Source organism: Balaenoptera musculus, chromosome 9 (genome assembly GCF_009873245.2).
Source record: "Balaenoptera musculus isolate JJ_BM4_2016_0621 chromosome 9, mBalMus1.pri.v3, whole genome shotgun sequence".
Lineage (NCBI taxonomy): Eukaryota > Metazoa > Chordata > Mammalia > Artiodactyla > Balaenopteridae > Balaenoptera > Balaenoptera musculus.
Window position 1 is genome coordinate 55,719,561 of NC_045793.1, and position 23,356 is coordinate 55,742,916.

General features: G+C 37.5%; 1 protein-coding gene across 2 annotated transcripts in view; it reads left to right on the forward strand.

The window, feature by feature from the left end:
- The window catches only part of CDK14 (cyclin dependent kinase 14), a 567,294-nt gene that overhangs the window by 127,850 nt on the left and 416,088 nt on the right, over positions 1–23,356 (forward strand). For both annotated transcript variants that reach the window (XM_036862811.1, XM_036862812.1), the window contains one exon: positions 14,796–15,041. In XM_036862811.1, the coding sequence (XP_036718706.1) occupies positions 14,796–15,041 (246 nt within the window). The remainder of the gene's footprint in view (positions 1–14,795; positions 15,042–23,356) is intronic.

Consider the following 23,356-nt stretch of genomic DNA (forward strand, 5'->3'; position numbering starts at 1 on the left):
CCCCCCCCCCCCTTATGATTTCACTGAATCAAGTTCCCATATGGACCTCTGTGGACATCTAATAAATACGGATAATTTAGAGATACTAAAAATAAAAGCCTGGGGGGAAGGGCAAGGAATGAGGAATAGAAATGCACTGAGGGAATGATCTAAGGATGTGTTCATTTGGATTCTTTACATGGGCTAGTAATTTGAGCATGGTAATTGGGCTAGTTAGATTTTCATGTCAATTCTTTGCTTATAGAAAGCAACTATCAGCTGAAATATTCCATGGAAGGCTGGACTGTAGCTTTTGTCATTAACATTCAAATTTTACCCACTCTACTTCTAGTCTTTTACTTCATCTAACTTTATAAGCAAAGACTGATCATGTTGAAGTCCTCTTGCAGAATCAGAGACTCTTAGGACTGGGAGGTTTTTCAGCAATCGTGTTGTCTGATTGGCTCATCTTCATTTCATTTGGCCAATTGGAGAGCGAGATTCCACTCAGTCTCCTGACGCCCACTGCAAGCCTTCTCTCACTCCCCACTGCTGTTTTCAGTGGACACTCAATCCCCAAATCCCAGGTATCCTCTGACTTAGAGGGGAGTGAGAGAGGGTATTAGCTTGATGCCGTCTTAAGCAGATTTCCACTGGATGAGGTAAGCCTGGCTTCATCAATATAGCATTCTCTTTCTCATATTTCTTCCTGATGCTGCTTTTAAATCCAGATGGTTTTCTGATAGAAGATCCTTTTTAGAAAGCCAAGTTAAGGCCCTAGAGCTGTCTGTCTGTCTATCAATGACTGATTTGATGATTCTTAGATGGGATCAATCAGCAGTTTATATCCGCGCCTTTAACGTACTATTCAGGAAACACAAACATATATGAGAAGAGGAAGATTCAACATGGCGGTGTCTAATGCCTGAGACTTCCCATCTTCCCCGTCAGCCTGTCCTTCTAAAGAAATCTTGATTTCTGCCCTTGCCCCACCCCCTAATACTTTGATGTTCAGGCTTGACTTTTGATATGAGGCTGATTGAGAGTCAGATTAGTCAAAAGCATGTTAAATTTACATGCTGGAAGTGGTGAGCAGGCAGGGAGGATGGGTCAGAAAACCTTAAAACACAGAGCAGTGATTTTGCTCAGTTTTAAAAATGCTTTTCTTTTGCATCAGGAGAAGAAAGAATGAGAGAAGTGTTGCAGATCAGGTCTCTGCTTTCCTTATTTCTTGCAGGATGTAAGTCCCAGGGGACATGTAAGGAAGACAGCCTGGTGGTCAAGAGCTTGGGCTTTGTAGTCAGAGTCTTGGAATAAATCCCGTTTCCTGTGCATATTCTCTGTGTGGTCTTGGACATGTAATTTAACTCTTGTGTGCCTCAATTTAATCATCCATAAGATTGGGATAATAATAATACCTCATGGGGTTGTTGTAGAGATTAATTGAGAAACTACTTATAAAATATTTTTAATAGTAACTCATATAATAAGAGCTCAATAATAGCTATCATCATCATTGTCATGGTCATCTAGAAATCCTTAATTTCCATCTCTCTTTTCTATCAACTTATATCTTGCCCAAGATTCTTCTCCAGTTTGCTTGTTTATTGAGCATATATGACAATTTCTTAATGTTATTGGGTTTGAGTGGATAAAAGGAGGGTGTGAAAGAATGCTCCAGTATTCTAGTTATCATCTGGCAGGTTTGGGAAGGATTATATGTTCTATAGACTTCCTCTTCGGCCCAACTGATACAAGTTTGCCCCAGTGGCTTATTCCACAGCTAAATGAGATCTTGCTAAAAATACAAAGATGGCTGTGAAATGCTCCTGGAAGCAATGGGGTTTGTTTTCAGGTGGCAGACAAACAGCAGCGTATGTGTATCCCGCTGTTCTGCTCTGTTCACCTTGGATATCTCAGTTAGGATTCACTATTGAATTTTCTCAGTCATAGGAAAGGTTTACAGAACCAGTCCTCATGGAAGCAGTTAGGACTTTATTATTAATGGATTTCTGTCAAATTTATTATCACTGAAATTTTAGCTCTTTACAATAGATGGACCAGTTGTTAAAGCTACATTGAAAGATACTTCCATTTTCTCCCCAGGCGTTCTTTGTTCCCTGTGTTTCTCTTCATAAGCTCTGTGTGGTTAGTGACCCATATATGATTCTCTGAAAATTTTAAGAGCTTCAAAAGTCAATCCTATATTGAGTGGTGCTCTATATTTTTCTGAATTCTTTGATGGGGTTTGCATCTAGATTTATTTTATTAGAGTAAAACTATTAAACTTTTAAACTTTCTAACATCACTCTTGACATTAATCACTAAGTTATTTTCCAAGGATTAATAATGCAGTTAAATGTTATTAAAAAGATGGTTATTGTAGGTGAGGAGATATAAGTTGTATTTATTTATATAACCATCTGTTTCAGAGTAAGAAGAGAGTACACAATTTTATTTCTCCTTCAGGGAAGGAATTTAAAAATATTTACAATCTTTATTTTTAAATGCTGTTCATGTGGTTACCAGGGGAAAGAAATTCAGGTCCTAATGGATCAGTCAAAACCTCCAGTAGTGTCTTCTTTACAAGTTTCCAATTTTTAATGTGATTTTACCTTCTGGTTGCTTTATCTTACATGAGGGACAGAATAGTGAGCTACAGATATTTGAAAGGTATAAACATGAAGGAAGAACTAGGCTACTTTAGTACAAAGAAGCTGTGGGTGGTGCAGTGAAACTAGGAACAGAAAACAGAATTCAGAAGGCACCCGAGACTCTTGTTTGTACAGCCTCTGAGACAAATGACAGTTTCTCGTGTCCTCATGATGTTAAAAAAAAAAGGCCCTCAAACGCTAAGCATATGTGTACAGAAAGCATTCTGGACCATGTTATTGATTTTAAACATCTGGGAATCTGAGTTCAGCCTTATCTGTTTATTGGTTATTAGTGCTCTAACACGGTTGACATTTTAAAATTGCCCTAGTTAATATTAGTCAGCTCCCCTCCCAGGTTATATTGTACCTCTGCATGATGTGGGGTCCTTTGAAAACACACCCTGGTTTCTCCTTCTCAGGTAGGACCCAAAACAAAACCTAATAAAAAGAAAAGCTATATTTAAACCTGTAAATTCTATGAGAGAGGGGGGAAAAGTCCCTATTTGCAGGAACAGACTTTTTCTTTTCTAGAGCAAGAGCTATAAGGGAATAGTGTCTTGATGAAGAAACTAATCAGCCATGCAGTGTGAGCCACTTTCTGTAGCTCGAGTCTTCTGTTGTGTTGAGAATGGGTATTCCAGTTCCCCACTGCAGCTATGGGGATTTCGTAGGTTGGAATAGGCTTTTGCTTTGTGGAATCTCAACAAAGCCACTCCTGTGCTGTGTGTGGGGATTCTCGTGTCATGAGCCCCATTTCTGAGCCCTCTGGCTCTAAATGAGAGGGAGGAAGTAATATAGATGTCGATTCTAATATTTCACCTCCCAGTATGTTCATTGGGCCATATGATATAACTGCTATACTCCTGACTCTCTTTTTTTCCATGATGAAATTTTAACCAGCATATGATTATGGATGTCAAGTGAGAATGAGAAAATTCACACATCATCTTCTTTTTCCCCTTGACTTCTTGGGGATATTTAGTAAGTTTTTAGTGGAAGCAGTGATTGAAAGAGGCCCAGAATTCCACAGAATTGCCCTGTCCTTCTGTTTGGGAGTAGGGGTTCGGGTCCTTGTCCAGACGAGGGTGGGAAATGTTCAGTTATGCCTCACAGGCAAAGGGCTTTTTTTTTTTCCCACCCAAGGGAGGACCTGTTTTACAGTACATGGCACTCTTCATGCATGTAAGTTCCTTTTAAAATTTCATTTCTGGATCCTGAAGTGACTTCCTTTGAATTTTTTTTTTCAAAGCTACTACATAAACTCTGGTAAATAAAGAGTAAAGCAAAATGCTGGGTTCACTTCACCTTAGAATAATTCTGTGGTCATTTTTTTTATAGATATGGTGGCCCATGGTAAAACAATGCTTCTGTATTAGAAACAAATAAAAGTTTCTGTGCAGGAAGTAATGTTACATATGTTATTATAACGTATGTATAGTCTTCTTTCTCTACTCCTCACACACTCCAATCCCATTGCTTTTTTAAAATTCCTGAATATATTGGGGGTAGCTTATTGGAAAATTTTATTTCAGAGTTCAAAATTACATTAAAGAATTATCTGAAATTACCATGATCTTTTGTGGGAAGTTTGAGCAAAATGCTACCCAAGGAATGTTGAAATGATTATCAGTCATGTTGTACCCAGAGACAAACAAATTTTGCCTCTTTCACAATCTCAATTCTTTATTTGACCGTAGTAGCAGAATCTATTATTATTATATGGTTTAGAGCACTGCACCTCAAACTTCAATGTGCATACAAATCCCCTGGGATCTTGTTAAAATGCAGGTTCTGACTCAGTAGGACTGAGGTGAGGTGAGGGCTGTGATCCTGGGTGATGACTGTCCTGCTGGTCCAAAGGCAGCCAGGGGTTAAAGAATAATTGCTGACGAAATCCTGATCGCCCAAAATAACTACATTCCAGAAAACCTAGATAGGCCACAACTAACAACAGAGAGAGGGCATTTCAACCCTTACTGTGATTGTTCATTAAATTTCATGTTAAATTTATCATTATGAAATCATGGAATTTTAATCAGCATATAATTATGGATGTCAAGTGGGAGTGAGAAAATTTCACATATCTTCTTCTTTCTTCCCTTACCTTTTTGGGCTAGTTACTTTTTAGTGGAAGTAGTGTAAAATAAAGAACCTAGAGGTCAGTAAATACATGCATCTATCTATGCCAGCCTTTAAGCAAACTGTATCTCTTATATCTAAATCAAGTGTCTCATTATAACAGAAGGGAAAGCAACTAAATAAAATTATTTTAGTAATGCATATTAAAGTTTAAGCTCCTGGGAAGGCCGCCTAAATATTTCATAATAGAATCAGCAAAACAACGATCAAGTCTCTTGGTGATAAGCACTGAAGCCCAGTAAGGTTGTAACAAAACTACAGTCACTGAAGCGGCATAAAGGAATGTGATGTCCTCAAGAGTTCTCCATTCAACTGTGTCCATTAGCTGATGGATTCAGGATTGAAGGAAATTAGGTCAGACCCCAAAGAAACCAGTCAGTAGAAAAATAAGCATTTTAAAATTAAATCCCAGTAGTGGACATTGAATTCTGGTGAGTGGGAACAGCTGGTGAAGCCTTTTTGTTGACTGGAGAAGATCTCGGCTCAGAAGGTGCCTCATCGTTACGTAGTTTCTTAGGACTCATTTTCGTAATGACCCATGTTTAGTTAAAGGGGAAGGCTTATAATAAGGAGAACAATCCATCTTTGAGTAAATATTACCAGAGCACCCATTTTTGTGCTGCCATTTGAGCTTTGGGAACGTGAAGGAAATGGAAGACGTGGTTTCTGTGTTCTGGTGTTTACAGTCTGGTTGTGGAAATACAAATACATGAGAAACAGAGCAAGACAAAGATCTCCTCCCACCCCGGCAGATAAACCAAACGCATCAAAACAAATTCCACAGTAGCTTATATGAAAGCACATAAGACAGTGTATACTTAAGTGACGGGTTATGAGGTACAGTCTAAAAACGATGTAGTTCTTAGTGAGGGCTTTTTTGGTGGCGACAGTGACAGTGACGTAGGGGCATGACTGGCGTTTAGTAGACAGAACTAATGTTGCCAGCATCCCACAGTGTGACTGCTACCCCATGCTGCTCACAAATAATCCCTCAGTCAAAAGGCCCAGGATGCCATCACTGAGAGACAATGCCAGGATTTTAGAGTTAAGGAACACCCGCAGAGGCTGGAGCTCTCAGGAGACGTGTTTATGGTGTGAACCTGACGGCCTCCTCTCTAAACCCTAAAATCCTAAGGCAAAGGGGAAGTAAAAGGAAGCACAAAGAAGTGAATTTATGTCTCTGGTCTTAGCTCTCTAGTTGCTCTATTTAAAATCATTTACCAGCTGTAAGCTGCTGCCTGGAGTTTGTAATAGAACAGTTGAGCTTTGAAAGGCCTGGAGAGCTGTTTACTCCAGCTGTGTCATTTCACAGATGAAAAGACTGAGACCCAGAGAGTTGAAGTGACTTGTTCTGAGTCACTTAGTTCTGACTTAATATGGGCCGCAGCCTTGCCCGTGTATTCGCTAATGTTCTGAAGGTGATTTTAGGCAAGATGTTCGTTCTGTTAAAACATAGCTGTAAGTAAAAGTACATTCAGGCATATATCCCTTTATATACATAGACAACATGTTCTATTTTTTTGTTCCATGTAGCTATTCACACTGCCGCCTCTATACACCTCTATACGACTATAGCCATTCACACTGCCACCTCTGTACACACACAGACACACACACATGGGTGAGAAAAGAGAAGACTACAGCCAAAGAGAGGACAGCATACTTTTAGATCTTGCAGGTTTAGGTTAGAGATGAAGGCAGCTGTCATGGGTTATGATTCTAGTGGCATTAGAAATTTCTCCTACCCTCGCCCCCTTCATTCCCTGCTCCTACCAAAATACCTTGTCCACCTACCCCTGAAAGCTGAAATTTATTTTATAAGGGGTGGAGCTTTTTAATGCTATAATGCTTAAAGTTCAGATGATCTAGGGAGAGGTAATGCTCTGATTTATGTGTTCACAAACTTGTAAATGACTGATGGTGGCTTTTTAATTGGGAGCAGATTTTGAGAGAAGATATTGAGTAAGAGAAAGCTGTCAGGCCCTCATCAGGTAACAGATGAGGGGAAAACAATTGTAAGAGGTTGTTCAGTGTCAGGAATTTTGCTGATTTCAGTTTTGCATTGGCCTGTCATGGATATTCCTTTCATGAATGGCAAAAGATCATGACTTAAAGCGATTCTTGTTATGGTGTTTGACTTCATGAAGAGGGTGGAGTGAAGAAGTACAGAAGATCACACTCTGAACCCAGTAAAATGCCAATCACCAGAAAATGGTTGATTCAAAGGGACAATTTTCAGCCCCAGTGAATTCGCCAGAAATGAGTGCCAACCTTAACTGAATTAAGTTGTGCTCTTTCAAATCCACTGCTGTGAGTTTGGGGGACAGTTGTCTGGATTTTACATAGCTCCAAGCTAAAATTGTAGGTCAAACTGTGACTTTTGGAGCCTCCAACACTGTTTGAATTGCTAACAATTTTTACTGAGTTTTGAGTCTGCCAGCTAATGTACAGACCCCTGTTAATGATGAGTGAACCAAAATAATTCATTCAGATGAACACCTAAATGTGTGGGTGCATCTCTAACCATGTTTGAAATTCTAGGTTCTATTGAATTTACTGGAAAAAATAAAGGAACAGACGTTTATGTTAGTATTTGTGATGATTTCTTCTTTTTATCTGTTTTCAAGTACCATCAGACATCCCTGCTTATGTAAATTGTGTCACTTCAGTTTCTAAATGGATCAAGGAAGTGTGAAAAAATGCCATCATAGAGAAAACATATCCTGTTTCCCGATGATACTGGAATGTCTGTGGTTTTCAGGCAGTACTGCTACTATAGCTATTTATTGTGACTGGCTTGGTCCATGGCTTGGTGTAGGAGGAAGTCTATGGCTTGGTGTGCCCTGTGCAGAGGGCACTAACAAACTATGTGTGAAGGACAGTGAAAGCTGATGGTGAATGCCATGTCCAAGAGTATTCTGTGCCTGGAACATCCACAGCTAGTGCCCACATCCTTAAAAATATATGTAGCTAATAAATGTAATTTTGAAAACCAATTTGTCTCAGTCTAGTTAAGCACTGATGACTGACTTAACTAAATTCCCTTAATTTCAAATACTAATTTAGTGTGACTGATTATTTTAACATATTTCAGATACTTTAAACAAAGAAAGCATGCACAAATATGATTATTGCACATAATATTACTACACTTACACTCATCCTATTTTAAAACACCAACACTGTGGGTTTAATTAATTTCATATTATTTCTATATTTCTTTTTATGCCTTCCTAGGGTTATAGATCTAATTAGTAGATTCCTTCCAGGGGTTTCACTAGTAATATTTTTGAATCTTCTTGGAGTTGTGTAATCTTTACACATCCACAAGTAAAACAATGCCTTCTCCGAATAGCTGGGATTACAGGATCTGAGTTGTAGACTGTTGGGGCCTTGGTTGATTTTTCCAAAGTGATTCAGATCTGAGTCATTGGTTAGCAGTCAAGTTGAATTTTCTATTTGAGGGTTAAATTTCACTTAGTTACTAAAATTTAACTTATTTCCAAAAAATGCATTCCACATTGACTTCACAATAAATTTTCTTTACAATCTGGTGTCTCTCCACTAAATGTATTCTTTGTAAAATGTTGCTTAGGCAACATCACATACCCTTTGTTTATTACTGTGTTATATTGACCTGGTCTGTTAGTGGGACATCCATGTTGCTGTTCTTTCTACACTTGTGCTGTGTAGACCCCCTCTCCACAAGCTTTGAGCAATCATTCCTATTCTTGGTGCAATTCCTACTTTTTCTGGCACTACTTGGCTTACTCACAGTTCTATGTGTGAAAACCAACTATATATCCTGTTATATTCATCCTTCCATATAACTGCCATTTGTCATTTATATTGACTTTTCTTTCTCAAAATCATAATGAACTCAGGGTCTTTCAATATCTCTCTTGTTCCATTTAACCATAATTTTATTTTCCTTTTGATGCTCAAATATGTAATCACAGTTGGGCCAGTAGGAATCCCTATAGCCAGAGTCCTTTGTCCTTCTAGCATTGTCCCTGACATTTTTGAAAGGATCCTAGTTTTCTGGTAACAGCTGGATATTTCACAGCTGTTTTGTGCTTCCTGCCCTGTGAACTGGAATCAGGTTACTTCCAAGGATTCCTCTTTTTTCATAGTGGAGAATTGGAACATAGACCAGAATCTAGGCACTGGTGGTATACATGAAAGTTAGCAGTGGATCAAAGGGCTACTATTGGGTGGTTGAAAAAATCTGCCTTTTTGAGGTTATGGGTTCCTACTGATTTTTTTCCAATTTGACATACATGCTTTTGTCCTCTAGTTTTGTTATATAATGAGATTGTATATGCACCGACCACAAGCATCTTGTTGTAGGAAGAAAGATTCTATTTGGGTAGGGGAAATGTTTATTTAGATTGCTGACAGGTTGATGGAAAGATTCAAATGAAGATCTGGGCACTGGGGAGTAGCACCAGTGTATAATCTGTCTTCTAGAACCCTCTTTCATTGCTAGGACTCTAGTCAGCTCACTCTTTTCCCGTACCCTGTGCACTTCAATAATTTTATTCTATAGTATGCCAGAGATTGCAGCTAAGGGGAATGAGTGCCATTCTTACTTCACCTTGTCTGGATCCTTCCCCGCACCCAACCCCTCCCTTTTCTCTTCAGGGTCTGACAAGCCCATGAGGTCAGTGAGGCTGCTTCCCCAGAGCCTTATGAAGGGCCTGGAGTCTGCTTTCTGTTGTGCTTGTGGTTAACAGAGATGGCCAGATCATGTTTAAGTTGTTTGTCCCAAATATTGGAAACTTGAAACCTTTCCAGAACAGTCACTTTGCCCTATGTGGAAAACTCAAGTATAGATGACTTTCCTGGAGGAAGATGCCTACATAAAGCAGGCCTGATACTGGTTTTATTCGCACAAACCCAGGCGAAGTGGAGACCATAAATTGCGTATAAATTTAATTATGTGGAGAATTTGTTCGTGGGCTTTATAGTGCTGATGAAGTTATGTCGTGCAGAAAACTCTCAATATATGGTCATTTATTGATAGCAGTCCTAAGAATCATTGCTTATCTATCCTGGATCTGATACAGTGTATCAGATACAGAAAGTGGTATCTGCAACATGTTCCTAAGAACATTCTGCTCAAGTATCAGAGTGCTTTTAGGCAATTTCAGTAAAGTGAGTGTATTAGTTTTCAATTGGTGTGTAACACATTACCATGTACTTACTAGCTTATCATGTCACAGTTTCTGTAGTTTAAAAGTCTAGGCACGGCATAGCTGGTTTCTCTGCCCTAGGTCTCACTGGACTGAAATCAAGGTGTTGGTCTCACCTGGGGCTCAGGATCCTCTTACAAGCTCACTAGCTGTTGGTAGAACTCATTTTCTTGTGGTTGTAGGACGGTGGTCCCCTTTTCCTGCAGGTTGTCAGCCAGTGACTACTCTCAGCCTTTACAGGCTGCCCCCCAGTTCTGTGCCATGTGGCCCCCACAGGAAGGTCACAGCATGAAATGTTGGCTTTCTTCCAGGCTAGTCAGATCACACCTCTGACTTTCTCTTCTGCGACCAACTAGAGAAAATGCTCTGCTTTTAAAGAACTCACCTGATTAGGTCAGGCCCACCCAGGGTAATTGCCCGTTTGCCATATCACATAATAGAATCATGGTGTGATAGCTCATCGTATTCACTCTCAAAGGGGAAGGGATTATTCAAAGGCTGGACATTGGGTGTCATTGTAGAATTCTGCCTATCACAATGAACTTGTAGTTTAAAAATACTTTTATGATAGCATTTTATGAATATATATGTTTATTATTTTTGTGTCAAGATTGCTGGGTTTTTTTTATAAATTTATTTTTATTTTATTTATTTTTGGCTGTGTTCAGCCTTCATTGCTGTACACAGGCTTTCTCTAGTTGCAGCAAGGGGGGCTACTCTTCATTGCAGTTTGTGGGCTTCTCATTGCGGTGGCTTCTCTCAGTAGTTGTGGCACTTGGGCTCTAGAGCGCAGGCTCAGTAGTTGTGGCACACTGGCTTAGTTGCTCCGCGACATGTGGGATCTTCCCGGACCAGGGCTCAAACCCGTGTCCCCTGCATTGGCAGGCAGATTCTTAATCACTGAGCCACCAGGGAAGTCTCTGATTGGTTCCTTTGGTTTTTTTTTCCTTTTCTCAGCCATACTTTATAGTTTCTGTGTACAGATATTGCACATATTTTGTCAGATTTATCACTAAATATTTTATATTGTTTGAAGCTGTTGTAAATCGTGTTTTTAAAATTTAAGTTTCTGATTGTTGTTAGTATCTGGAAATACAAATGATTCTTGTATATTGATCTTATATCTTGTACCCTTGATAAACTTATTAATTCTAGTGTTTTTTTGGGGGGGTAGATTTCATTGGATTTTCAACATAGATGATAATGTCTTCTGTGAATAAAGTTGGTATTATTTCTTCCTTTCCAATGTAGATTTTTTTTTCTTTTTTCTTGCCTTGTGGCATTGTCTAGAACTTGTAATACAATGTTGAGTCAACATAATGAGAGTGGACATCCTTGATTTGTTCCTGTACTTAGGAGAAAGGCATTCAGTTTAACAGTTACTGTGGGTTTAGAATTCAGGGCGCCTTAGCTGGGTGCCTGTGGCTCAGAGTGTTGTATGAGGTTCCAGTCAAGCAGGAGGCTGGGGCTGTGGTTGCATTTGAAGGCTCAACTCTTGTGGTTGTTTACAGTCCTCAGTCCTTCCATAAATGTGCCTCTCCACAGAGCTGCCTCCTAACATGGCAGTTGGCTTTGCCTTTGGATAGTGATCTAAGAGAAAGGGAATAGGACTGAGAGTGTACCAGCACAGAAACCACAGTTTTTTTATAATCTTTTCTCAGAAGTGATAGCCCATGATTTCTGCCATATTCTGTTTATTGGATATAAGTCAACAAATACAGCCCAAACTCAAGATCTGTGGACTAAATAAGAGTGTGACTATCTGGAAGTGGTTATCACTGGGAGCCCTTTTAGAGATTGCCTGACATTGTATACTAAAATGGTGAATTACACATTTTTGAGTGTTAAGCCAACCTTCCATTCCTGGGATTAATACTACTTTTTCATTATTTATTATCCTTTTTATATATTATTGGATTCAATTTTTTAAAAATTGCCAATAATTTTTGCATCTTTATTCATGAGAGAAATTGATCTGTAGTTTTCTTCTAACGCTTTTTTCTGGTTTTGGTGTTGGAATGATGCTAGCTTAATATAGTCAGTGGGGAAGTATCCGCTTCTCTTTAATATTTTGGAAGCATTTCTGTGGAATTGATGTTATTTTTTCCCTTAAATTTACTTCACCAGTAATGTTGTCTGGCCCTGGCATTTTCTTTGTGATAACGTTTTTGGTTACACTTTTAATTTCTTTAATAGACATAGGCCTATTCAACTTATCTATTTCTTCTCAAGTGAGCTTGGGTTGTTTTCATCTTTCAAGGGAATTTGCTTCATCTAAGTTGCTGAACTTATTGGCATAAAGTTGTTGATGATATCTGTAGAATCTGTAGTGATGTCATCTCTCATATCTGTTATTGGCAATATAAGTTCTTTACCTTTCTGCTCTTATCAGTCTGGCTAGAGGTGTATCCATTTTTTTTTTTATCTTCTCTGAAAACTAGCTTTCAGTTTCATTGATTTTCTTTATTGTTTTTCATTTTCTATTTCATTTATTTCCATAATGATATTTTTTCATCATTTTAATTCTCTGCTTATTTTAGGTTTTAATTTCTCATCTTTTTCTACTAGTATTTTAAGGTGTAATCTTATTGATTTGAATTTTTTTCCACTATATGCATTTACCATTATAAGTTTTTCTACAGCTAAAGTACTATTTAAGCTGTATCTGCCATTTTGATATTCTGTTTAACTATTTTCATTTAGTTCAAGATACTTTCTAATTCCCCTTTTGTATTGTTTAGTTTCCAAATATTTGCTGTCTTACTGATCTTTTAAAGTACTTTTTCCCCTCTGGCTCCTTTCTAAGATATTCCCTTTATCACTGGTTCTAAGCAACTTGATTTTGATGTGCCTACATGTTATTTTCTTTGTATTTCTTGTGTTTAGGGTTCGTTGACTCCTCAGGTTCATGTGTTTATATTTTATAATTATAATTCAGTTGCCTCAGTGGTGTGGGTGGTTTCGTATCCATATCATATCTATTGCCTCTTGCTTTCACATCTGTAAGAGAAACACGTGAACTCTTGAGTGAAAATTGAGTGAAACACGTCAGTGCATCTAATCTTGTGATAAATTGTTAGTTTTTGATCATGACTAGAGGACTCTGCCTTAAGTCTTTTAAAGATATCTTCAGCAATTTTGTGGTATGCTAAAAGGTGTGATGATATCCTTCTTATTTGATTTAATTAAAATTCAACCTATGCTTAGTAGTTGAGACACACTCATAGGACAGAGTTGATGCTTAATATTTAATTAAAATTTTTTTGTTTGTTTCAAAAACTTGAAAGAGCTTAATTTATTTTACATACTTTCCCACTTCAGTATTTTCAAAAATTACGTTGTCAGACATGTTTATTATACAAGTCAAACAATATAGGGGTATGTAAAAAATAAGTGATCTTACCCTTTATCTGTTCAGCTCTACATATCTGGCGGTATCTTATGTTAACACTTTGGTGTGTTTCCTTCTATACCTTTCTGTGTGCTCATACATACACATACAAATATCTATATCTATGTCTGTATGTATATTTGTATCTATATCTATCCATACACATACATTTCTTTCCGATATGGAATCATCTTGTACATATTACTCAGACACTTCATATGTTTACTTTAACAGTATGGGGTTTTCTTAGATACCTTCTGTTTTCCTGCCTTCTTAAATGAGGATATGGAAACTTTTCACAGGAAGAAAAAAAACTTTAAAAGCAATTTCAGAGTTATCTTTTCTCTAAAGAGCATAATAAAGTTACCTTGCTAGAGGCCAGCTAGAGGCCATAAAATTATGTAAAAAGAAAAACAAAGTCTCCAGAATACAGGGAGAACGAAAGAGTTAGAACATAAAGTGGAAAACAAGGAGCAAAAGTCAGAGAGACTAAAATAAAATGAGTGAGGGGGGCAGACTATGCAGTAAGAGAATGAATGAAGTTGAGAAGGAAATTGGGGTTTAGTGGAGTAATATAAACAAAATAAAGTGAGAGAGTGGCATGGACATATATACACTACCAAATGTAAAATAGAGAGCTAGTGGGAAGCAGCCGCATAGCACAGGGAGATCAGCTCGGTGCTTTGTGACCACCTAGAAGGGTGGGATAGGGAGGGTGGGAGGGAGACACAAGAGGGAGGGGATATGGGGATATATGTATGCATATAGCTGATTCACTTTGTTATAAAGCAGAAACTAACACACCATTGTAAAGCAATGATACTCCAATAAAGATGTTAAAAAAAAAAAGAAAAAAGAAAAAACATTGTTTTCAACTTTTACTATCTCTACCTTTTAGCCTTTTCATATGCTCCATTCTAGTTTGGAGATGAAATCAAGATTGGGATAGATTTTAAACATGTATTCAAGCATTAAAGTGTTGAAGAACATAATGACTTTCTCTAGCCGTGTTAGCGGCTTCCGTGGTGGCCCATCAGTTAAAATGCCCATCTGATTTAGTTCAGCTGGGTTTTTTTGTTTGTTTTTTTAATTAAGGCAAGTTATCCAACTTTTAATGATTCAGAAATAATCGCAGTTGCAGTCAGATGGTAAAATATGTGACAGAGTTCAAGAACCACCTTAGGGCACTAGCGTATAGGCCTTAAGCTTCCTGTTTTAGGGATAGCAATTTTAGTGTCAGCCCTAACCGAGTATAAGCAGGATGATTATGAGGAATTTTTCATATTGAGGTTTAAGCTAATGTAGCTTTTAAACTGTGGTCTTCTGGGGTATTTCCTGGAATCAAAATTGGCATGCTTTCTAGGATAACAAATCAGCATGTTTAGTGATATTAAAGTTTCAGTGGAGAGGTTGAGTTTAATTTCTTTTTTTTCCCAGATATGTGTCACAAAGATGTCTACACGGAACTGCCCGGGAATGGACTCAGTGATCAAACCCCTGGACACAATTCCTGAGGATAAAAAAGTCAGGGTTCAGAGGACACAGAGCACTTTTGACCCATTTGAGAAACCAGCTAATCAAGTTAAGAGGGTGCATTCTGAGAACAATGCTTGCATTAACTTTAAGGCCTCCTCCACTGGCAAAGAGTCTCCTAAAGTTCGGCGGCACTCCAGCCCCAGCTCGGTAAGTGCAGTCTTCTCACTTATCAGTGGGTGAACAGAACAAGTATCCCTCTTATAATAGTGGCATGCTGTGCGGGAAGACAGCAGGTGGCTTTATCAGTACATTATTATGCATTGTCTCCTTAGGTGGTTTAATGTTTTTGGAAGAGAGAAAGAGCGCAGGCACGCGCAAGTGCCAACTATATACAGACTCTTTATTCATAAGCACCCAGCAAGCAAATGAGAAATGATGCAACTTATTTTGGGAAAAATTATTTTCTTTCTAGTTGTTTCTAGTTAGGGGAATTTATAAGTAAAAATCCTTTGGTATTTTGAACACCTGGAGAGGATGTTTGAACTTTACTGTGTTTGCGGGCAGTAAGGGTAGTTTTGAATTTGGCAGATTCACAAAGAATTTCATTTCAGGGTGCATGTTAGAATGTGTTCACTTGTCTTATTCCAGTTTGTTCTCATTGTCAATATTCTACAAGTTACGAGCTAGACATTGAAACTGATCTTCTTAAAGAGAAATCCTATTCATCACAGTGAAATTTTCTAAACCCAAACTATATCAAAGCAAGTCTTGCCTTTGGACCCAAGGACGTATAAAGTTCTGAGATGATTGCTGCTTTTTGACTGTAAGTTTTACCGAAACTCATATTTCCAAGACTGGCCTGCATTTAACATTGTAAAAAAAAAACTTATGATCTTTTGAAATTAAGTAATTTTCAAATTTAACCCACACTTAAGAACTTCTTGACATAGCTGGTCTAAGAGTTTAAAGGGTAAGTGAAGAATGCTAAGAGAATTTTGATTCTGTCATCTTGCTAAGAAACATATTCCATTTCACAAATTTTAAATATTAAATTCCATGAGGGCCAAAACAGAGCAAGCGATGTCAGCTGCTAGGAGAATATTGACACTTCAGTTTAATTAAAGTGTATGATACCTCACAAATCTTGTGTCACATTTTTTTGTTAATGAATCAAAAATAAATTTGTTAATGCAACATTTGTGAGGAGAATTGATTATCTGGCTTTCCCCACATTGGCCCCTGTAATCTTGTCTATGATTGCAGGGTAGTGTCCATTTAGGTCACAGGTACAACGCTAACTCCTGGGAGAACTTTTAGATTTAGTATCATTTAGAAGAAATGAAAAGAATGGTTGAGAATGATTAAGCTTCTGTAATGGAAAGAGAATTACATATATTTTACTATATAGTTATCTTAGTATTATTATATGTCAATCTACATGATATATAGAAATTGGCACTTGAGATATTGCAATGAAGCATACTTATACTAAAAAACTATTCACTGTTTATGTGAAAATCAAATTTAGCTAGTTATCCTGTATTGTATCTGCAATTCTAGTTATTATCCAGTGGTACATTATTTCTTTTGTTACTCAAATTGTTCCTGCTTTGGTCACTGGGAGCTCTTTTAGCTTGGCCCCTGTGTCCTTTTGAGATGTCTTCATCCCTTTGTTTTTTGAACACTTTCTTACTTTCTTGTCCTACAAGTTGCTCTTGGCTTACATTGTGTTTTTCCAGCCCCAGACCTAGAATCAGCCATTTCTCCAAAGATCCCTGTTTCCTTTTATTGAAGAATGGTATTTAGAAACTAAGATTGGGTGCTGCTACTGGGGGTCATCAAGTCAGTGTGTACATCATAGTATAAATAATATAGTGTAATATAAATAATATACTATAAAAATATAGTATAGTATAATATCGGTATATTATTTCATATAATATCATCATAGTATAAATAATAACAGTGGGATTTTGATACTTATTTTTAATACTTATTTTTAATGTTTAATAAGGAGTTAATTAAAATACTTGTCAAAGAAAGCTGAGACTTGTCTGACGCATGCTGTATTTCTCTCTGTATTTATTCATTTATTTTTACTTTTTATTTTATACTGGAGTATAGGTGATTAACAATGTTGTGTTAGTGTCAGGTGTACAGCAAAGTGATTCAGTTATACATATACACGTATCTATTCTTTTTCAAATTCTTTTCCCATTTAGATTGTCAGATAATATTGAGCAGAGTTCCCTGTGCTATACAGTAGGTCCTTGTCGGTTATCCATTTTAAATATAGCAGTGTGTACACGTCAAATAGGAGAGGACTCAGGGAGGATGGCAGTGGCATAGGTTTAGAAACCCCTCATATAATTAGAGAGAGCAACTAGTGCAGTAAAACCAAAACCAATGGATAACAACGTCAACAACAAATATAGGTGACGAGGTTTCTCCATGAACCTCAAACTAGGAGTGAGGGGAACAAGCCATGAACAATTTTAAGAACCACGTGGTATCAGAAAGTGAGAGGGAGGAAGCTCAGGGAAGGCCAGGGGACTAGGGCCTACTCTCAGATCCAGGAAGCCCCAAAATTGCCATCAGGTACATACTGGTGGCTCATTGGGCCATTCTTAGGACAGGAACAGCACCTGGGAGGGGACTTTGATGGCACCTGTGAGTGGATGAGTGCACAGAGACCATGGGGTGTCTGCTGGTCTTCCTCCTGTGACTTCTCTAGAACATCAAATTGAAGCACCTTTTCAGGACAAAGCCAGGCACTGAGTAGAAAGTGCTGGAGTAGACTTCCATGCAGGGCAGGTTCAGTAGGGCAAAAGGGAAAGAGAATGTCCAGAAAGAAGTGTTGAAGTGAAACAAATGGGGAAATCTCAATGTGTGTGAGATTGTCATTTTTTTTTTTTTTTTCACTTCATGAAAACAGAGAAAAGAATTTCATTCCATAAAGCTAGAAAAGCTATCTTGGCCATACGCCTCTCAAATTACTGAAAAATTCATTTTACTTAAAAATAACCAATAGAAAAATTATTGGTTGAATCCCATACAAAACTATGACAAAAAGAGAGAGAGAGTAGGGAGTAGCATAACATCTCTACAGATAATGAAAGCAAGCTAGAGGGGTGCAAAATTATCGTTATTGCAGATTTATGATGATATATCTAGAAAAACCAAAAGAATCAGTGGAAATACTAGAAACAGTGAGAGAAGTTAGCCAAATTGCAGATTATAACATTAATATACAAAACCCAATAGATACCATTATAAAAACAAATAAGAATTAGTGTTGAAAACTGGCAAATAAATCAAATAACTAAGTATTTATTTTCAGTGATTTCTATATGAAATTCACCTCATGGTAATCTAGTCATTGATGAAGGGAAATTTCTCTTTTAGGAGTAATCCCACTAATAAATCAAGAAAGAATAATAGATTTAGGAATCACCATTTGGCAACCCCGAAGAATTAATACATCTAGGCAAAGATTATCAATACCTGCTAACATCATCAAAAGAGGGACATCCAGAGGTTATGATGTCCTCATGGGAGTATGCAATAACCACCAACAGAATTAAGCCTGAATCTGAGCAGGCCTCTAGATGTAACTACCCGAGTTACAGGGTACAAAGGAACACATCAAGATGGGATTTTCTCTGCTCTTTTCCTATCCCCAAGTATGTTTACCCTACTTTTTGGCTTTAATTTGTATACAGTATTTACAATCTTAAGATGATGTAAATGCTGTTCTTAGTGAGACCACATAGTGTACTATGATTAACTTTCTTTCCTTGCAAAACTTTTTGATTTTCCTAGTTATAATTGCCTCTTCTTTTCATTTGTTCATAATTAATACAATTAATGAATAGAATTTTAATCACGAATTGAGGCCTCAAACTATTTGATAAAACTAGAAAACTCCTCTGAAATAGGTCAGAATCAGATAATCTGTCAGTTTTTCTTCCCCCTGAAATTTTCCTTGTGGTTCTCCATTGTCCTAATCCAATCCGGACTGGTTGATCTCCAAATTGCTGTCAGGAGACGTCCCTTCATTCCTCCAAAGCTGATTGACCAATCTAGTTTTTAGGATAGGTAAGCCTAGCTGCAGTTTGTTTCCTGAGATGATCAAGATGGGGCTCAGTGCCTTTTTTATGCTTCATTTTTCTTCAGTCTCACTGTTCATCCTGGTTTTCATTATGCTTGGTGTCCTAATTCTGAGACTCTCAAGTTCAACCTCTTCAGAGAATAAACCTCTGCTGGGATCAGGGACGGGCAGACACCTGACTGGGAGAGTCGAGGGGAAAGGACCTGTTCCTTAAATCTACTCCAATTAATCATTTTGGTTTTAGCCCCTCCTTAAAGTTCAACTTCCAATTCTTGAGTGTTTCTGGGATTCTGAAGTGGGAATTGACTTAGTTCTTACTGGTTTCTACCTTTAGTCATCGTCCTTGTCAGTGACCTCCTGTCCATTTGTTTCCCATCTCAAAATTTTTGTTTGTATCTTGTCTTCAGTCTTCTTATTCATTTTATTTGCCCTTCTGAGTTATAACTTAGTACTGTCATTTTAGTACAGATTGGTAAGGGGGAGAGATAAATACTTGTATTCAAGCCAACATGTTGAACTGGAAATGTCCACTGTTTCTCTCCTATTATATTAACTTGCTTTAGATCCTCTTTCCTGAGAGTTTCTTATTGGGTTTACCCTTTTCTGATCCAATCTGGGATGTCTGTCTTATATATCAGGGCGCTTATATTATTTTGTGTGGAAAGTGCTTTGCTTTCTTTTCATTTTGGGAGCTTTTGCTTCCATTCAATATGCCCTGGAAAAAGGTCTTTGCTCTTTCCTGATCAAGCTGGAAATAGTTTCTTTTTCTCTTTTAGCATGATGCTACAGTATTCTGTTTTATTCTGAGTCCTTTCTGTTTACTGCCTTTTTGTTCTCTCCCCTATTGCAGTTAAGGGGGGGGGGGGATTTTATTATACTCTTTTTCATGGAAAGTCTATTTTCCTTTCGATTCCTCATTGGGCCGAAAATGGACGTGGTTACACTTCTTGTGCAACACTATTTTACATCCTGTCCAACAGTGTATAAGTTTGATCATTTCATACTCAGTGGCATGAGAGATTTATGACATAGGTTTTGTTATTTTTAAAGGTTTTTTAAAGGCTGATAAGCATCGAAGGAAACCCTTTACCTAAGGACAACCAGGATTAATGTTATATCTTTATTTTATTGTTATTTCTTTGAAAGTATTAGTTATCTTGAATAAGCTCCAAGAGTACAGTTGAGAAGGAAGGAGGAAATGAGTAGCATTGTGGGTATCCAGCCCCTATTTTGGTGAAGAACGCAGGATAGTCACTCTTGTTTCTTGGAATACCGTGGTAGAAACTATTATACAATATCACATCTTCCCAACTGTGTATACATCTCTCTGCTGTTCACATACTGGTCATGCCTATAGGAGGAGTCATGCCTGAAATCAAGGAATCAAGTGTACCTTGGCCTCAGTGACCATCACAATCATCTGGACTTCCTGATTTTGTCCAGATGGTGGCACTTGAAAATTCAGGCAGAATGTAAAGAATGTGATTTTATTTAAATTGGTATATTTCAAGAGGTGTTTGACAGATTCTATTTGTTTCAGATGATTTTTGAGTGCCTACTCTTCTTGGGCCTCTTCCCTGGGTCATAATGAGCACTGTCACTGACAGGACAAACTTTTGCTCCCCTTTTCCTACCACCTCCTCCAACTCAGCTGTGCCCTTCAATATCTAGAACTATTGGCAGTGCTGTAGGAGACTGCCTGTCTTGCTGGCCCAATTTAGAAGAGATTTCATTGAGCTGTGCTATCATAAGATGAGCTTCAAGAGACCATATTTTCAGAAATTCAGGTTTAAATTAAGGTCCTCTATACATTCTGTAAATTTCTCCAAATTTACCTCTCTTCCTCACCAAAAAAAAATCTGCATCCCATGACAGTCAGGCTCAATTTGGAGGGAGAGGAGGACGGTGCAGACTTGAAAATGAGAGGCCCGCTTCAGTCCTCGGATGCTCATCCTTGGGGATTTCATTTTGGCATTTCCTCCTTCTTGTGGGGACTAGCCCCTTGTCAGGTTGTTAACATGTGTGGTGGTTGGGTCTCTCCCTCTGTCTAGATCTAGATCTATTTTGTAACCAAGTGACCCACCAACTATGAATTATCTCAGTGTGGCTGTGTCTAAAAGGGTTAGAAATGCAGGATGATAGAGCCTGTTGTGAAGATCAAAGGCAGAAGAAAAATTAGCCAAGGAAGGTTTGACTTCAAAAATCCTTGTTGTTTAATGAGGTCAGATAATTCTGATTGAATCCTTCCCACCTTACCCTCACACCCACTCTCACAATTATTAGTATAATGTGATAGAGCAGTGGTTCTTACTTGTGGCTTTCCTACAATTCAGGGGGTCATCAACAATCTTAAGTAAGGGGTTATGTATGAAGGTTAAAGTAAATTTTCAATGAATTCAGTGTAAAACTGTTGACATTCTTATAACCATATCATGGTATCATTATAGTGAACACTGAGGTATACTCATGCAGTTTATAAAAATTGACTAAAAAAACCCATCCTTGTTTCTAGGAATGGGGTTTCAGTGGATGATAGACTTAAGCATAACTTAATATCTCCTCCATTTGGGTGGGAGTTAGGTCTCCATGGAAAGAGTCTGCCAGTGTAGTAGTGGCAAAGAAAATATGTTCTCAATTCCAATCAACTTGGTTTGAATTGTAGCCCTGCCATTAGCTGTAGGATCTTAGATGAGTAACTTTATTTCTCCAGTCTTAAATTCTTCATGTTCAAATAGGAACACTAATAGAACCAACCTTAGGGTGGTGTTATAGGGATTAAATTTAGGTGATGTATTTAAAGTGATAAACTCAAAGCATGGAACACAGTAAACACTTGATATTAGCTGGTTGTTTTTGTTGATTGCACAAACAATGAACTGGAGCACTCCAGGAGCATCTCCTTCAGGGCAGGGCGACAAACACCATTCAGCTGGAATATTATCTTGACTTTTTCATTATCCATGCCAATGTTCCCCTCCACTGGTCCAGACAATTGACAGTTCTCTGTACCTTTATTCTGTTAAAAAAATGTATTAACATTATCTCATTAAATTCTACGTCTCTATGCAGTTAGTGTCTGTTAATAATTGCTGATTCGCCCTCTGTATTTCCATTTCTCTAAAGTGCTGTCTCAAACCTGAAGTCTAAGTAGGGAACTGGTAAACAGAGAATAGTGGCTCCATAAAGCTGTTTCCCATCCATGCATGCACCTGACATCAAAGAGCCAAAGATAATGTTAGGGTTGACTACCTATTGGCTTGATCTAGCATCTTTAGTTAAATGTGATGATTTAATAAAGTTGCAAGAAAAAAGAAAGGCAAACCAAAGGCCTGAACTTTAATTATCAAACAAAATAGGACCTCTCCTTCTGAATTATTCTTAGTCATTTGACTGGAAGGATTTTATTATTGGCCTCTTTAAACACTTGGCATTTAGCTTCCTCATTTATATGCATAATAATTACAGATCAGAACATTTCTGTGTATTTAAAATAGGAGATGAACTTTACAAGAATCTAACTCTTAAAGCGCAGACTATCTCATAGACATGTCCTGTTCCATAGACCCATTCTTTCATTGACTAGAATAACTTTTAGAGAGGCATTACATGTGTGTGATTATTCTTATTTTACAGATCTGTAACTTACAGTATATTTTCACAATGTGTACATATCAGTTTCACAAGGCAAATCACATTGACTGTTTTTCCACTAAATGAGGCAAAATATTAATTTTCTGCCATCACATTGTTACTAGGATGTACTTTAACCATGACAGTTAATGCCTCCAAATCTGTTCAGTTAGATGCCATTAACATCTCTTACTTTATTTTTCTAGTGGATAAATGGGATATATTCTAAAAAAGAGTATTATCCTTGTTTTTCTAATTTCCTCAATTCACTTTCTTCAAGTAGTAATTTTAGTATGGTCTATGTCTTAAAATGATTACATAAGCTTATATAAGGCAGTTTACGAAGAGTAAAATATATCATTTTTAGAAAATTATTTGTGTCTTTCCAGGAAGAGAAAATAATAACTTCCTAATCTATTACCAATTTTGTGTGACTGTGTCTTGTCCTTGCTCTAAATACGCATTAGCAGTTTATCTTCTAATAAGACTAAACAGGTGATTTTCTGCTGCTGCTTTTTTTCTTTAACTTAGATTGAATTTATTCTTAAAGAAGCACAAAAGCAAACATACAGACTTCTCATTATGATTTTAAATAATTTAGAATGGAACTGTGAACACAATATTTTCCCCATTGAAGATCATTTTATACTGAAGTTTAATATAGGTTTAAAAATTTCTATTTAAAACTTGGGCTCAGGAGGGTGATGGTAAAGTGCGACATTCACAAGCTGTTTCTCGGTGATGAAAAATGCATGAGAACATAACCCACACAGGACTAGTC